Source organism: Engystomops pustulosus, chromosome 5, assembly GCF_040894005.1.
Source record: "Engystomops pustulosus chromosome 5, aEngPut4.maternal, whole genome shotgun sequence".
Taxonomy (NCBI): domain Eukaryota; kingdom Metazoa; phylum Chordata; class Amphibia; order Anura; family Leptodactylidae; genus Engystomops; species Engystomops pustulosus.
The window spans coordinates 53,817,377-53,835,182 of record NC_092415.1 but is presented as its reverse complement, the minus strand read 5'-3'; the positions used below and the strand labels follow the sequence as shown (position 1 = coordinate 53,835,182).

Here is a 17,806-nt window from a genome sequence, read left to right as displayed (position 1 = left end):
AATTAAATTTTACAACACACAAAGGTATGGTAACACGTATCTTCATATATGCTAATACTGGTAGCAGTTATATATGGTCAGAACTGCTGGTAGACTCTCTTTTATTTTTAAGACATCTTTGGCAATAGAGAGAATCTACATTTTCTATTGCTTTCCCCAGGAATATAAATGAATACACAAAAAATATTTAATGCAAATATTTAATATTTGTAGGTGTTATTCATATACCGGAAATCGGCAGACTGGAAAACAGCAGCTTTCTATTGGCTATGGTTGCGATACAGTGGAAATTGTTCAACATGAATTCCTCCATGCATTGGGGTTCTATCACGAGCAGTCACGATCTGACAGGGATGATTATGTGACCATTTTTTGGGAAAATATTCAGCCAGGTAAATCTTTGGTACTTAGTGTATCTAATAGGTTACATTATTAGTTTACACTGTATGGGATTTTTCTCTGAGCTTTTCTACTTGTTGCAATCATATTTTATTTACTTGCACTCTATAACTGTCTACAACAATTATGAAGTCTATTGGAACCTATGGACCACATTTTTTCATCAGTTTTTACAGTTGTTTTGAATTATGTCTAGAAACCCTTGGAAATATTGAGAATTATGAAATGCTGCTCTTAAAAGATAAAAACTACAATGTAAATAGTTTTTTGGGCCACAAAAACGGTCTTTCCTTAAAGGAAACCTACAACTTCCAATCTTTAAATATTTCCGCCTCCTTTATTGTACCCCTCCTCCTTCAGGTGTCGAGAGCCGTGACGTCACCAAGCTCTCGGCACCTATCGCTGGCTGCCTGTGTAAGAGTTAGTGTCTGCGCATGCATGATGGGTGCAGAGAACTTGGTGACGTCACGGCTCTTGGCAGATGAAGGAGGACGGGTACAATAAAGGAGGCCGGAATATTTAAAGATCGGAAGCCATTGACATTCCGAAGAAGACTTTGGGCTAGCACCGGAGGGCTATTTACATATGCAAGGTATTCTTTTTTTAGCTAAACTAAAGATCGCCGTGCCTAACTAAAGTACGTGCCGGCATCAGCATTAAATAGCCTACAAGGTGGTCTACTCGCATGATTTCATCATGCAAGCAGTGGTAGGTTGCCTTTAAATGGCTTATCCAACCAAATAGGGACATAGGGACTCCTAGTAAATGCGAGAACAGAGACTGAAAGTCACCTACTGAATTTAACCCAAGTTCTCATATGAGAACTCTCTCCCAATAGTTTGACCTTTTTGTGAGGCTGTTTAGTATAGCTTACATCTTTCTAGAGAGAACTAAAGCTGTGCTATAATTCTACACTGGTGGTCCTAGAGGATCCTCAGTAATCCAAAATATTATCAAACCGGGTGTCTCAAGGGCGTGTGCATTTTATGCAAATCAGTGTGTCTCTCACCTCATGTCTGCTGCTTTTCTGCTGGCAAGTCCCTCTTCCCCCACCCTTGCACTGATGAGTCAACCCTTGAGAACCTGTTATTAGGCTTATTAGTCAATCCGGTGACAGGTTCCCTTTAAAACAGGTTTCATAAATATGCCTCAATGGCAGGGTCTGTCTGTTTGAGCAGCCTTGATAATTTAATATACACATAACTGGTAGAGTAATTCTGTTTATATCTTTTTGTAGGAAAAGAGCGCAATTTTATTGCTTACAATGATGTCACCACAAGCTTTCTAAATGTGCCATATGATTATACATCTGTTATGCACTATAGCAAGACAGTGTTTCAGAACGGCTCAGAACCAACAATAATAACTAAGAATCCTCAATTCTCTAATCTAATTGGTAAACACGTGGATTTTAGTGACAGTGATGTCTTAAAACTCAACCGACTTTATGACTGCAGTAAGTATAACTTTTAGCAAATTTTTTTTGTTGAAATGTTTGTAGATACAGGCGGTTTTCACATAGCATTTTGGGTCAGTTTTCCATATGTATTGGGTGCATTTAGAGCTTTATGTCAGCCTGCAAAATTAAGATTTTGCAGGCCAACCTCACAAGTGTACCAAATTTTAAGGCCATGCATGCTCTGCTGGGAATTATAGGAAGTAAGGACGCTTTCTGAAATTGGGATATGGAAAACCTTATATCCCTGCTATCTTCATGTATTGTTTTATAGGGAGCTGCCTTTCAAGGTAGCACTGATGCAAAGTTTCCCTTATCCAACTTTGGAAAACATATTGAACACATGTCATGGTACGACAAGTAATGCTTCTTTAACCCTTTCAAGACCAGGACTTTTCCATTTACAGAGCCATATGGGTGTGTTTAATCTGTGGTATAATCTGATCTATGGTGGAATTGGCAAAATAAAATCACAATTTTGTTACATGGCGATACCTAACATGTTCATGATTTTATTTATTTATTTTTATATGCATTCTAGGGAAAGGTTGTTGATTTGAATTTCTACTTACTTTTTAATTTTTTAAAACTTTTAAAAAGTTTATTTTTTTAACTATTATCTCAGGGCCCCTATGGTACTTTTACAATGTACTGCAATACAACTTTAGTTTATAGTTTTATGCAGTTTGTAATTTTACTGCATCTCTTTTATAGCCTGTCTCTGTCAGGCTGTAATTAATTGTGCCAAAGATTTAGGAGCTGCATGTAATGCATGGGTTAAGCCGAAGTAGCCTCGGGTCTTCGGAAGACCCGAGGCTATCATGACAACAGATCGCCGCTCCCCGATGACGATCCTCAGAAATATGGCGGCGCCCATGCAGAAAAGCTGCCGGTGGCGATCAGCGGGAAAACACCCGCAATCGGTGTTGGTACTGATCGTGGGTATTACTGGTAAGCCTGGTAAGACTTACCGGCTATGGAGAGGGCTCAGCCCGTGAGCCTTCTCCATGCACCCGCACCCGACATGTGACTTAATACTACATCACATGTCGGTAAGGGGTTAATATACATTTACAACAGTTTTTTTAGTTTTTCATTTACATTGCATATTGCTCTCTAAAAGCATTGACTTGGTAGTACTACTTTATATTATGAGAGACTTTTAAGCCCCTTCCACACTTGCATTGCAAATCACGTCAGAGTCTGATCAGGGTGCGATCAGGGTTTGGTCAGTGAAAAACTGACATTTTGCATCAGAGTTCAATCAGTTTTCAGTTTCTCAGTTTTTCACACACGTTTTCAATGCATTTTAAATGCAATTTCAATGCGTTTTTAAAGCGCAGATAACGCACGTGAAATGGACTCAGGGCTGAGCTCTATCTTTTCTATGGCAATTGATGCGTGAAAAAAGCATTTCACTTGCATTGGACTTGCAAGTGTCTCAGAGTGCGATGCGTTTTTGATGCGTCTCCATAGACTTGTATGGTGCATTTTTCACGCGCGTCACTTGCAAAAGTAGAGCATGTTGAGATTTAAACGTGCGTTTAAAAAAACGCATGTGTGTGTGAAAAAAATGCAAGTCAGAAAAAGCCCATTGATTACAATGGCTCAGAGTGCAATGGGCGTCAAAAGCATGCACAGAACACGCACGTGAAAAACGCAAGTGTAGAAGGGGCCTTAGAAATGTACATGCTAACTGGACTAGCTACTGCAAACATTGACTGTTCATGTCTGTTTTGTATTCTTTTTTGTAAAAATAGAAAAACTGTATTGGTGTCCTTTGGGTCAGCATTCCATATATGCCTGGTTCTTTGGATCAGCTATTTTTGAACATTATGGGAGATCCGATTGCATTAAGCTATTGTGTGAGACCCCAAAGTATTTGTATGAGTTGCATTATGGTTAAATCTGGATGTGAACTGTCAATGGAAAATGCAGTGAAAAACAGAGGTGTGAATATGCCCTTTTTTGGTTTCTTTAAAAACTGAGTATGCAATAATTCATGTAGGAAAGTCACAAATTACTTGTTTGCCTTTTTCTCATTTTTCATTCTACAGCTTCTTCTGTAACATTTTTGGACTCATGCAGCTTTGAAACAGATGATAACTGTGGCATGTTACACAGTTCTGGTGATGCTGATGGTTGGCAGCGAGTGACTCAGACCCCCAATGGACCGAGTTCTGATCACACTCATATAGGAAAAGAAAGAGGTAGCGTTTTCTACACTATATGATATATCATTATCATATTATGACTAGTACACTGTCATGTTTTGGGTAATCGGAAATAAACTTCCACTGCGGAAATGTTTGCTCATTTATACATAAAAACAAAAGATGGAAAAAGGACTTACACTTAAATCATGGCCGGCGCCAGCACCCGGCTTACCCGGGCAAGTGCCGGGGCCCCAGAGGTTCCAGAGGGGCCCACGGCACCAACTGGCAACATAAGTAAACTCAATTACATCGGCATACTTGTCGCCGATGTAATTGAGATAAGCGCCGCATCACACTGCCGGCGCGGCTGACAGGGGGCGGCACCGCAAGCGAACCCACACAAAACTTAATAGCATCGGCGCGGCGGATGTATTGCTGCCGGAGAGCATCTAATACTGTGCAGGACGCTGCCGACATGATGACTTCACGCCACCAGCGTCCCTGCTGCTGCACAGAAGACGCTGCTCTCACTCTGAAGAGGAAGCAGATGTAGAAGATGCGTGCAACGCTTGAGGTAAGTTGGCTTTTATTTTTTTTTTCTGGCCACTAATAATGTGTATTTTATTAATCAATGGATCCTGTCAGCGGTGTATATTAATTAATGTAGGGGGGGGTATATTAATTAATGGAGCCTGGAGGGTATATTAATTACTGTAATCTGGCTGGGGGGGGGGGGGGGTGTAAATTAATTAATGGAGCCTGGAGGGCATAATAATTATTGTATTCTGGCTGGGGGGGGCTATATTAATTAATGGAGCGGGGGGGTATATATTAATTAATGGAGCCTGGAGGGTATATTAAGTACTGTATTCTGGCTGGGGGGGGGGGGGGGGTGTATATTAATTAATGGAGCCTGGGGGGGGGGTGTATATTAATTAATGGAGCCTGGGGGAGGGGATATATATTAATTAATGGAGCTTCGAGGGTATATTAATTACTGTATTCTGGCTGGGGGGGGGGGTGTATATTAATTAATTGAGCCTGGCTGGAGGGTGTATATTACTAAATGGAGTCTGGGGGGCTGTATATTAACAGAGCATGGGGGGCTGTATATTAATATTGGTATCTTGAGGTTCTGTGTTTTTAATGCCACCACATGAGTTCACTGCTAAGGGGCCCAGTGAGGCACTGTCGCCCAGGGGCCCACTGAAACCTGGAGCCGGCCCTGACTTAAATCAACTAAAGGAATGTCAGGAAGGACCAAAACGAAAATAAAAAGAATGTAAATTCAGGTGCAGTGTGCAGGACTCTAAGAGCACTTTTCCTCATGAATGTGCAGGGATCAGATTATCGAATACTGGCACACCCGCTCCAATTATCTGGTGCACCCTGCACTGCTCGGAAAGTCTGCACCCTCTCTTTTAAGTTGCACCTTTATCATGCAACACACTTCTGTCGGGTTGCTGTATTAAATGTGTCGTAAGACTCTATATATAATTTATGGGGATAAAAGGGCTGTCCAAAAATGTTTGCCCCCCCCCCCCCCCACAAACTTTTGTCAGATAAATCTTGCAGGAATATGTATGAAAAGGCGCTGCTTTGATACACCATAATTGCATGTAGATGTATCAAAAGTGTCACAAATAGTGATGAGCGAGTATACTCGTCCGAGCTTGATGCTCGGTCGAGTATTAGCATACTCGGACCGGCTCGTTGCTCGGACGAGTATTTGCCCTGCTCGATAACGAGCATTTAATTAAAAAAAAAAAAGTGAAGAAAAGTAAAAAGATACACATAAAACATTTAATTTAATTGTTTAATTGAAAAAAATAGTGAAAGAACACAGTGCAGAATAGATTGCAGATGTTCGCGAACATCTGCGATCTGTTCCGGAGACACGCGTGCAGAACGGTGTTCTCCGCAATAGTATTTGAAGAACAATATGTGTGAAGAACACATTGCAGATGTTTGGCAACATCTGCAAGTTGTTCTCTACACATATTGTTCTTCAAATACTATTGCGGAGAACACCGTTCTGCACGGGTGTCTCCGGAGCAGATCGCAGGTGTCCCGGAGACACGCGTGCAGAACGGTGTTCTCCGCAATAGTATTTGAAGAACAACTTGCAGATGTTTCCAAACATCTGCAAGTTGTTCTTCACACATATTGTTCTTCAAATACTATTGCGGAGAACACCGTTCTGCACGCGTGTCTCCGGAACAGATCGCAGATGTTCCCGAACATCTGCAATCTGTTCTGCACTGTGTTCTTTCACTGTGCTCGTTAAGTTTGTCATTTTACTGAAAAATGCTCGGGTCTCCCATTGATTTCAATGGGGCTCGTTACTCGAAACGAGCACTCGAGCATCGGGAAATGTTCAGCTCGAGTAACGAGCACCCGAGCATTTTAGTGCTCGCTCATCTCTAGTCACAAAGTAAAACCATTACTGTAGTGTTAGACTAGACAGTCTTATGCTGTGCTATATTTATCATAGTGTCCAAGCTGTAAGATAAAAGGTGTGGTTGTACTGCCCACTATCTATAATTTGATCTACTTTAACCCCTTAAGGACGCAGCCATTTTACAGCTTAAGGCTCAGTCCCATTTTTTGGATTCTGACCTGCGTCTCTTTATATGGTTATAACTTTTGAACACTGTTACTTATCAAAGCGATTCTGAGATTGTTTTTTCCCCACATGTTGTACTTCATTTTAGTGGTAAATTTTGGCTGATAAGTTTTGCGTTTATTTACAAAAAAAAAGAAAAAATTATGAATTTTTAGAAAAATTTGCCATTTTCGAAATTCAAAATCACTGCGTTTTCAGGCAGATCGATTTACCACCTAAATAACTTGCAGAATAACATTTCCCATTTGTCTACTTTACATTTTTATAATTTTTGAAATGTTTGGATAATTTATTTTGACGTCACGCGGCCTACAAATCGAATAGCGATTTTCCGTATTTTCAGAATTGACTATTTTGGGGATAAATACTGTTTGAAATCAAATTTTACATATTTAGCAACAAAAACCCCCCATATAACCAACCCATTTTCAAATCTGCACCCCTCAATCAGAAACAGCGTTTACAAAGATTGTTAACCCCTTGAGATCTTCATAGTAATTGAATCAAAATGGCGGTGAAATTTAGAATGGTCAAATTTTGTCTGTTATACGTTCATTTAGCCCTAAATTTACACATTTCCAAAAGATAAAAAGAGAAAACTCACTATAAAATTTGTTCTACAATTTCTCCTGAGTGCAGAGACCCCCCACACATGGCCGTTACTTGTGTAATGGGGGCACAGCGAGGCGCAGAAGGGAAGGAGCACCCTGCAGCTGCCAGGATTTTAGTTTTCTCGTTGCCCCCTTTTGAAGGCTATAAAATTTTCGCTTTTCCGTTATTTGGGCCATGTGACGGCATTTTTTTTGCGGGACGAGATGCTTTTTCCAGTGTTACCATTTTGGGGTTGGTATCACCTATTTTTTTGAGGTCATGAGTAGAAAAGCATCAATTCTGTACTGGATTTTTTACTTTTTTTTTTTTTCGTGTTCACCGTATATCCTAATAATCCTGTTATCTTTATTCTATGGGTCGATACGATTACGGGGATACCAGACATGAATATTTTTTCTTATGTTTTACTAAATTTGCCAAATAAAACCCTAATGTGGGGAAAAATCTATCATTTTTGCATTGCCGTCTTCCAAGTGGCATAACATTGTTACGTTTTTGGCTACAGAGCTGGTTGATGGCTTGTTTTTTGCGGGACATGTTGTTCTTTGCAACAGTATCATTCTGGAGTACATATGTTTTGTTTATTACTTTTTATTGCATTTTTAGTGGGATATAATAGGTAAAAATCATAATTTTTGGCGGGTTTTTAACGTTTTTTTTACAGCGTTCATCATATGGGTTCAATAGTTATTTAGTTTTATTCTATGGATTGTTACGGACGCGGTGATACTATATATGTGGGGTTTGTGTTATGATTTAGACTTTTTTGAGCGTTATATGTCTCTTTATATGTTTTGGGGCTTATGGGCATTTTTAGTGATTTATAAAGTAATTTTTTATTGAAAAACATTTTTTTTTACATTTTTTTACATGATCCACCATGGGATATGAACAAGCAATCATCTGATTGCTTGTTCTTGATAATACTCTGCAATACTAATGTATTGCAGGGTATTATCAGTGCCAGCCTATGCAGATGCATAGGCTGACACTTTGTCTTTAAGATGACGTCACAGACGCCACCTTAAAGGCAATCCCTCCAGACTTCTCTGGGGTCCCGATCGGACCCCAGAGGTGCCAAAACAGCGATTCCCCCCCCCCGAAAATGGTGGGGGGGGGCGATCGTGGGGTAAAGACCCCCAAAAGGCGAACACTCCGACCGCGGGTGTTAGCCGGAGATGTCAGCGGTAAATGTGCAGCGCTGAACCGGCATCGTCTCTGCGCAGCAGCCCCCCCGCCCCCCCCCCACCCAGGCCTCAATATACCCCTCTGGCCGAGGTCAAGTTGTACTACTAGGAAAAATCTCTATACCAGGGGGTATAAAAAACACATAGGCCCCATCCATCCAGACCTTAATGTTATCACTTTACTGGTTTTCTCACCTTTATAGGTTGAAGTTTCAAGAGGTTTTGTGAGTGATACAGAAACTTCTCCTGGTCATGTAAACATGATATTTAAAGGGAACCTGTCAACAGAAATATACTTCTAACAATAAACCACTAGCAGTATGTTGCCAAGCAGCTGAACAGCTTCCAGATTGTGTTTCTTTCATAACCCAGTGCGGTGGCATCATCCAGAGAATCAACTTTGAAGTGAGATGTAAGTTGGTTGTATAAAGTCAAGGAGGCGGAGATTTTAACATTAAAGTCAAGCTCTCTTTCCACACTGGTGGCATCATGAAAGAAACAAAATCTAGAAGGTGTTACGCTGTTTGACAACATACTGGTAGGGGTTTATTAGGCCAATTGCTGATGACAGGTTCCATCCATAAAGCTTGGTTATGTAAATGTTAAGCAATGTGAATTCAATGTTAAGTTGTGTTCACACATCCCATTTACATTGCATTGACGCTGATTTAAACCACGTTTCTGTAAAAGCAATGTGAACACAATGGGGGTCATTTACTAAGGGCCCGATTCACGTTTTCCCAACGTGTTACCCGAATATTTCCGATTTGCGCCGATTGTACCTGAATTGCCCCGGGATTGTGGCGCATCGGCGCCGGCATGTACGCGATGGAAATCAGGGGGCGTGGCCGAACGAAAACTCAACGTATTCGGAAAAACCGCCGCATTTAAAAACGGAAAATGTGTCGCTCGAGACGCGCTTACCTTCACTAAGCCGGCCTCGGTGAATTCCCGCGCGTTCAGATGCTTTTCAGCGCAGCAGCGCCACCTGGTGGACGGCGGAGGAACTACCTTATTAAATCCCTGCCGGACCCGAATCCAGCGCAAAGAACGCGCCGCTGGATCGCGAATGGGCCGGGTAAGTAAATCTGCCCCAATGTTTAAACTGTATTTACGTAAGTGCTACGTGAACACAATATTAGCCTGCGTTAACAAACTTTTAATTACAATTGAATTAATATTGCTTTTACATTGTATTTATATAACCTTAATTTAAAAACATTCATGTAAAAGCAATGTGAACACAATGTCCCCCATTTATAAAGCAGTCTGCGCTAGAATTCTGGCATAAACTACACATAAACACATGTGCAAAGTGTTGAACTTGATGGTAAATATCCCCTTTATTTTTATGTTTACAGGGGTGTGTAAGGGATTTTAATCTGCAGGACAAATTGTACAAATTGTACTTTTTATTGGCGCCTTTTAATATTCCGTGCAATGTACTGGAATGCTGGAAAATAAATTCCAAGTCTGTTGAAAAACACATTTGTGGCATTTTCTTGTGGGCTTTGTTTTTATAGCTTTGATTCTGTGCTCAAAATGACACTTCCTCTTTATTCTTTCGGTCGGTATGATCACAGGGATACCAAATTTATATAGGTTTTATTAGGTTTTAGTAGATCCCTCTGGCCTCTTTTGTACAAAAAAAAATATTTGCCATTTTACCAAATTCTGAGGCCAATAACTTTTTCACACTTTGGTGCACTTTATGCAAGGTATATGCCGGCGTTTTAACTTACCGTATATATTCTCGAGTATAAGCCGACCCGAGTATAAGCTGAGACCCCTAATTTTACCATCAAAAACTGGGAAAACCTATTGACTCGAGAATAAGCCGAGGGTGGGAAATGCATTGGTCACAGACCCCACCAGTATATAGCCAGCCAGCCCGCCCCCTATAGTATACAGCCTGCCCCCAGTAGTATACAGCTTGCCCCCAGTAGTATACAGCTTGCCCCAGTAGTATACAGCTTGCCCCCAGTAGTATACAGCCTGCCCCCAGTAGTATACAGCTTTTCCCCAGTAGTATGCAGCCAGTCCCCAGTAGTATACAGCCAGTCACCAGTAGTATACAGCTTGCCCCCAATAGTTTACAGCTCGCCCTCAGTAGTATACAGCCAGTCCCCAGTAGTATACAGCCAGTCCCCAGTAGTATACAGCCTGCCCCCAGTAGTATACAGCTTGCCCACAGTAATATACAGCCTGCCCCCAGTAGTATACTGCCCAGCCCAGCATTAAAAAAAAAAAACTTATATACTCACCCTCCGGTGGCCCCGACGTGCAGCGGTGCTCCCCCGATGTCCGCACGGGTCATCTTCTGGCTTCCGCGCCCGTCTTCTTTCTTCTCTAACTTCGTGCTGGGCGCCGCCATAGGAAGGAATAGGACCTGTTGTTAACCCCTTAGCGCTCTGCGCCGTAGCTGTACTACGCTGAGTCCCGCGAATAGCGCTCAGCGCAGTACAGCTACTGCGCAGAGACGATGCCGGTTCAGCGCTGTATAGCAGCCGAACCGGCATCGTTAGCCGCGGGATTTCAACGGTAATCTACCGTTGACATCCCCGGCTAACACCCGCGGTCGGAGTGGGCTCCGCTCGTGGGTGTTTAACCCGTTAAATGCCGCGGTCAACGCAACCGCGGCATTTAACATGCCTTCTGGGGGTCTTTACCCCACGATCGCCCCCCCGCACCATTTTCAGGGGGGGGGCCATTGCTGTTTTGGCACCTCTGGGGTCCGATCGGGACCCCAGAGAAGCCTGGAGGGTTTACCTTTAAGATGGCGTCTGTGACGTCATCTTAAAGGCAAAGTGTCAGCCTATGCATCTGCATAGGCTGGCACAGATAATACCCTGCAATACATCTCAAGGGGTTAACAATCTTTGTAAATGCTGTTTCTGATAGTTTGAGGGGTGCAGATTTGAAAATGGGTTGGTTATATAGGGGTTTTTTGTTGCTAAATATATAAAATTTGATTTCAAACAGTATTTATCCCCAAAATAATCAATTCTGAAAATACGGAAAATCGCTATTCGATTTGTAGGCCGCGTGACGTCAAAATAAATTATCCAAACATTTCAAAAATTATGAAAATGTAAAGTAGACAAATGGGAAATGTTATTCTGCAAGTTATTTAGGTGGTAAATCGATCTGCCTGAAAACGCGGTGATTTTGAATTTTGAAAATGGCAAATTTTTCTAAAAATTCATGATTTTTTTCTTTTTTTTGTAAATAAACGCAAAACTTATCAGCCAAAATTTACCACTAAAATGAAGTACAACATGTGGGGAAAAAACAATCTCAGAATCGCTTTGATAAGTTATAACTAGAGATGAGCGAACATACTCGTCCGAGCTTGATGCTCGATCGAGCATTAGCGTACTCGTAACTGCTCGTTGCTCGGACGAGTATTTCGCCCGCTCGAGAAAATGGCAGCTCCCGCCATTTTGCTTTTTGGCGGCCAGAAACAGAGCCAATCACAAGCCAGGAGACTCTGCACTCCACCCAGCATGACGTGGTACCCTTACACGTAGATAGCAGTGGTTGGCTGGCCAGATCAGGTGACCCTGGGATAGACTAGCCGCTGCCCGCGCTGCTCGGATCATTCTCTGTCTGGATGCCGCTAGGGAGAGAGCTGCTGCTGGTCAGGGAAAGCGTTAGGGTGTTCTATTAGCTTACTGTTAGGCAGGAGTGATTCTAAAAGAACCCAACAGCCCTTCTTAGGGCTACAATAACGTTATAATTTTTTTTTTTTTTTATTTGCAGCTAGTACCATATTGTGAGGAATTAGCAGGGGGACTTGCTACCGTTGTGTTTAGCTCTTAGTGACACACATATCCACCTCAAACACCAAAGTGGGAAAATTTATTAGGGGTTTGAGTAGAATTAGGCACAGTCTGCCAGTTTCTTTTTATTTTACGTTTATTGTTTTAATAACTCAGTGTCATCTCATCTTGCATAGTAGTGTGCTGTAATACTTGGCTAGAAAATAGCCATAGGAGAATACAAACGGCTTAATTACGCCTACAGTAGCGTTATATATATTTGATTTCTGGTTGATCTGCTGGTGGCTGTAGTTGTTGCAGTGCATCTACTAGTAAATTGTGAGCAATTTGGAGTCAGACTTGCGACCACTGTGTTTTAGTGACGCACATATCCATCGCAAAGACCGAAGTGGGAAAATTTATTAGGGCCCGGGGTTGTATTTCAATTAGGCACAGTCTGCCATTTCCTTTTTTATTTTACGTTTATTTTTTTCATAACTCAGCGTCATCTCATCTGGCATAGTAGTGTGCTATAATACTTGGCTAGAAAATAGCCATAGGAGAATACAAACGGCTTAATTACGCCTACAGTAGCGTTATATATATTTGATTTCTGGTTGATCTGCTGGTGGCTGTAGTTGTTGCAGTGCATCTACTAGTAAATTGTGAGCAATTTGGAGTCAGACTTGCGACCACTGTGTTTTAGTGACGCACATATCCATCGCAAAGACCGAAGTGGGAAAATTTATTAGGGCCCGGGGTTGTATTTCAATTAGGCCCAGTCTGCCATTTCCTTTTTTATTTTACGTTTATTTTTTTCATAACTCAGCGTCATCTCATCTGGCATAGTAGTGTGCTGTAATACTTGGCTAGAAAATAGCCATAGGAGAATACAAACGGCTTAATTACGCCTACAGTACCGTTATATATATTTGATTTCTGGTTGATCTGCTGGTGGCTGTAGTTGTTGCAGTGCATCTACTAGTAAATTGTGAGCAATTTGGAGTCAGACTTGCGACCACTGTGCTTTAGTGACGCACATATCCATCGCAAAGACCGAAGTGGGAAAATTTATTAGGGCCCGGGGTTGTATTTCAATTAGGCACAGTCTGCCATTTCCTTTTTTATTTTACGTTTATTTTTTTCATAACTCAGCGTCATCTCATCTGGCATAGTAGTGTGCTGTAATACTTGGCTAGAAAATAGCCATAGGAGAATACAAACGGCTTAATTACGCCTACAGTAGCGTTATATATATTTGATTTCTGGTTGATCTGCTGGTGGCTGTAGTTGTTGCAGTGCATCTACTAGTAAATTGTGAGCAATTTGGAGTCAGACTTGCGACCACTGTGTTTTAGTGACGCACATATCCATCGCAAAGACCGAAGTGGGAAAATTTATTAGGGCCCGGGGTTGTATTTCAATTAGGCCCAGTCTGCCATTTCCTTTTTTATTTTACGTTTATTTTTTTCATAACTCAGCGTCATCTCATCTGGCATAGTAGTGTGCTGTAATACTTGGCTAGAAAATAGCCATAGGAGAATACAAACGGCTTAATTACGCCTACAGTACCGTTATATATATTTGATTTCTGGTTGATCTGCTGGTGGCTGTAGTTGTTGCAGTGCATCTACTAGTAAATTGTGAGCAATTTGGAGTCAGACTTGCGACCACTGTGTTTTGCGCTTAGTGACGCACATATCCATCGCAAAGACCGAAGTGGGAAAATTTATTAGGGCCCGGGGTTGTATTTCAATTAGGCACAGTCTGCCATTTCCTTTTTTATTTTACGTTTATTTTTTTCATAACTCAGCGTCATCTCATCTGGCATAGTAGTGTGCTGTAATACTTGGCTAGAAAATAGCCATAGGAGAATACAAACGGCTTAATTACGCCTACAGTACCGTTATATATATTTGATTTCTGGTTGATCTGCTGGTGGCTGTAGTTGTTGCAGTGCATCTACTAGCAAATTGTGAGCAATTTGGAGTCAGACTTGCGACCACTGTGTTTTGCGCTTAGTGACGCACATATCCATCGCAAAGACCGAAGTGGGAAAATTTATTAGGGGCCGGGGTTGTATTTCAATTAGGCACAGTCTGCCATTTCCTTTTTTATTTTACGTTTATTTTTTTCATAACTCAGCGTCATCTCATCTGGCATAGTAGTGTGCTGTAATACTTGGCTAGAAAATAGCCATAGGAGAATACAAACGGCTTAATTACGCCTACAGTAGCGTTATATATATTTGATTTCTGGTTGATCTGCTGGTGGCTGTAGTTGTTGCAGTGCATCTACCCTGTTTCCCCTAAAATAGGACATCCCCTGAAAATAAGACCTTGTAGAATTTTGTTCAAGCTTAGGAATATAAGGCCTCCCCCGAAAATAAGACCTAGCGGCAGCCATTGCAGCAGCTCCCCCCATGTTGTACATTAGTATCAGTAGATCATTTAGATACCACAAGAGGTTGTGACATGCGGGAAGAAATCATGGGATAAAATCTCTGACTGTTGCGCTGCAAATGTGATACAAGCAGTTATCCAGACATGAAGTGCTGACAAGAAGGGGATCATTGGAGAAAAGTGCTATTGCTAAACATGAGAGATTGGGGCCAATGATTCCAATAGAAATCGCAAGTCGCAAGAAATTTTGCATGAAATAAGTTTGGAGAGTTATAAGGATGTTAGAGAAGTTGATTTTTCTGTCCAACATTAAATGTGAATTATTTTTCATGGAAATATAAGACATCCCCTGAAAATAAGACCTAGCACCTGTTTAGGAGCAAAAATTAATATAAGACACTGTCTTATTTTTGGGGAAACAGGGTACTAGCAAATTGTGAGCAATTTGGAGTCAGACTTGCGACCACTGTGTTTTGCGCTTAGTGACGCACATATCCATCGCAAAGACCGAAGTGGGAAAATTTATTAGGGCCCGGGGTTGTATTTCAATTAGGCACAGTCTGCCATTTCCTTTTTTATTTTACGTTTATTTTTTTCATAACTCAGCGTCATCTCATCTGGCATAGCAGTGTGCTTTCATACTTGGCTATAAAATAGCCATAGCAATAGGATAGCATCGTTTGGTTTTAAAAACTAAAAAACACAAAAAAAAACAAAAAAAAAAAAAAAGTTAAAAAAAAAATTCAAGTTATAACTCTCATTTTCAAAATGTTTAACCCGAGGGCTAGGGGTAGAGGACGAGGGCGGGGACGTGGGCGTCCAACTACTGCAGGGGTCAGAGGCCGTGGTCCTGGGCGGGGTGAGACACCACCTGCTTATGAGGGAGCAGGGGAGCGCCCCAGAGCTACACTCCCTAGGTTCATGTCTGAAGTTACTGGGACTCGTGGTAGAGCACTGTTGAGGCCAGAACAGTGCGAACAGGTGATGTCGTGGATTGCCGACAATGCTTCGAGCAATTTGTCCACCAGTCATTCTTCCACGCAGTCCACCCATATCACCGAAATCGGCACTCCTCCAGCTCCTGCACCTCAGCCTCCTCCCCCCCAGTCTGCCCCCTCCCAGCAAAATTTGCCATTTGAACCGGCATACTCTGAGGAACTGTTTTCTGGACCATTCCCACAGTCACAAACCACTTGTCCGGTTGCTGATGAGCAATTTTCCGATGCCCAGGTTTTCCACCAGTCGCAGTCTGTGGGTGATGATGACCTTGTTGACGTACTGGAAGAAGTGTGTAAAGAGGTGTCCGACGATGAGGAGACATGGTTGTCAGACAGTGGGGAAGTTGTTGTCAGGGCAGGAAGTCCGAGGGGGGAGCAGACTGAGGGATCGGAGGATGATGAGGTGACAGACCCAAGCTGGGTTGAGAGGCCGGGTGAACACAGTGCTTCTGAGACGGAGGAGAGTCCTCGACCAGAACAGGTTGGAAGAGGCAGTGGTGGGGCTAGACGGAGAGGCAGGGCCAGAGCTGGTGCATCAGCGCCAAATGTGTCAACTAGTGAAGCTCCCGTGGCGAGGGCTCCTGCGGCGAGGGCTAGATTTTCAGAAGTCTGGAGGTTCTTTAAGGAAACACCGGATGACCGACGGACTGTGGTGTGCCACATTTGCCAAACCAGGATCAGCAGGGGTTCCACCACTACTAGCTTAACTACCACCAGTATGCGCAGGCATATGAATGCTAAACACCCCACTCAGTGGCAACAAGCGCGTTCACCTCCGGCCGTGCACACCACTGCTCCTTCCCCTGTGTCAGCTGATAGTCAGCCCCCTGCCCAGGACCCTGCCACAAAAACCCCATCGTCGCCTCCACGATCCTCCACAGCATCCACCAGCGTTCAGCTCTCCATACCCCAGACGCTGGAGCGGAAACGCAAATATAGTGCAACCCACCCGCACGCCCAAGCCCTTAATGTGCACATCTCCAGATTGCTAAGCCTGGAGATGCTGCCCTATAGGCTAGTAGAGACCGAGGCCTTTCGCAGCCTCATGGCGGCGGCCGCCCCTCGGTATTCGGTCCCCAGCCGCCACTACTTTTCCCGATGTGCCGTCCCAGCCCTGCACCAGCACGTGTCAGACAACATAATCCGTGCCCTGACCAACGCCGTTTCTGACAAGGTCCACCTGACCACGGACACGTGGACGAGTGCTGCCGGGCAGGGCCACTATATATCGCTGACGGCACATTGGGTTAACTTGGTGGAGGCTGGGACCGAGTCTGACCCTGCGGCTGGTCATATACTGCCGACGCCGAGGATTGCGGGGCCTACCTCGGTCCAGGTGTTTCAGGCCTACTATGCCTCCTCCTCCTCCCACCCCTCCTCCACCTCCTCCTCCGAACGACCATCCGTGGGCATGGCGCCATCAGTCGGTAGCTCTAGGCACAGCAGCAGTGCCGTCGCTAAGCGACAGCAGGCGGTGCTGAAACTGCTGAGCCTAGGCGATAAAAGGCACACCGCCCAAGAACTATTACAGGGCATCACGGCGCAGACTGATCTGTGGCTGGCACCGCTGAACCTGAAGCCAGGCATGGTTGTGTGTGACAACGGCCGTAACCTGGTGGCGGCTCTGCAACTCGGCAGACTGACACATGTGCCATGCCTGGCCCATGTGTTAAATCTGATAGTTCAGCGTTTCCTCAAGACATACCCCAATCTGTCTGATTTGCTCACGAAGGTGCGCCGCATCTGTGCGCATTTCAGGAAGTCCAGCACAGATGCTGCCACTCTCAGGGCAGCGCAGCGCCGCCTCCAACTGCCCGCTCACCGACTGTTGTGCGACGTGCCCACGAGGTGGAATTCAACACTGACCATGTTATCCAGAGTTTACCAGCAGCGCCGAGCGATTGTAGACTGCCAGATGTCAACTTCCACCAGAACTGGTAGTCAGGTCAGTCAGCTTCCTCAAGTCTACAATGAGGAGTGGACGTGGATGTCTGATATCTGTCAGGTGCTGAGTAACTTTGAGGAGTCAACACAGATGGTCAGTGGCGATGCCGCCATCATCAGCCTCACCATCCCGCTGCTTGGCCTGTTGAAAAACTCTCTGGTCAGCATGAAGTCGGAAGCTTTGCGCTCCTCACAAGAGACGGGGGAAGAAGATTCCCTTGTTGATAGCCAAAGCACCCTTAGGTCTGTTTCTCAGCGCATATCG

At 43.5% G+C, this 17,806-nt stretch overlaps 1 protein-coding gene across 1 annotated transcript in view; it reads left to right on the top strand.

Moving 5' to 3' along the window:
- LOC140134009 (meprin A subunit beta-like) overlaps positions 1-17,806 on the top strand; it is a 64,506-nt gene that overhangs the window by 24,643 nt on the left and 22,057 nt on the right. The window contains exons 7-9 of the mRNA XM_072154679.1: positions 214-392; positions 1,637-1,855; positions 3,913-4,065. Of these exons, the coding sequence (XP_072010780.1) occupies positions 214-392; positions 1,637-1,855; positions 3,913-4,065 (551 nt within the window). The remainder of the gene's footprint in view (positions 1-213; positions 393-1,636; positions 1,856-3,912; positions 4,066-17,806) is intronic.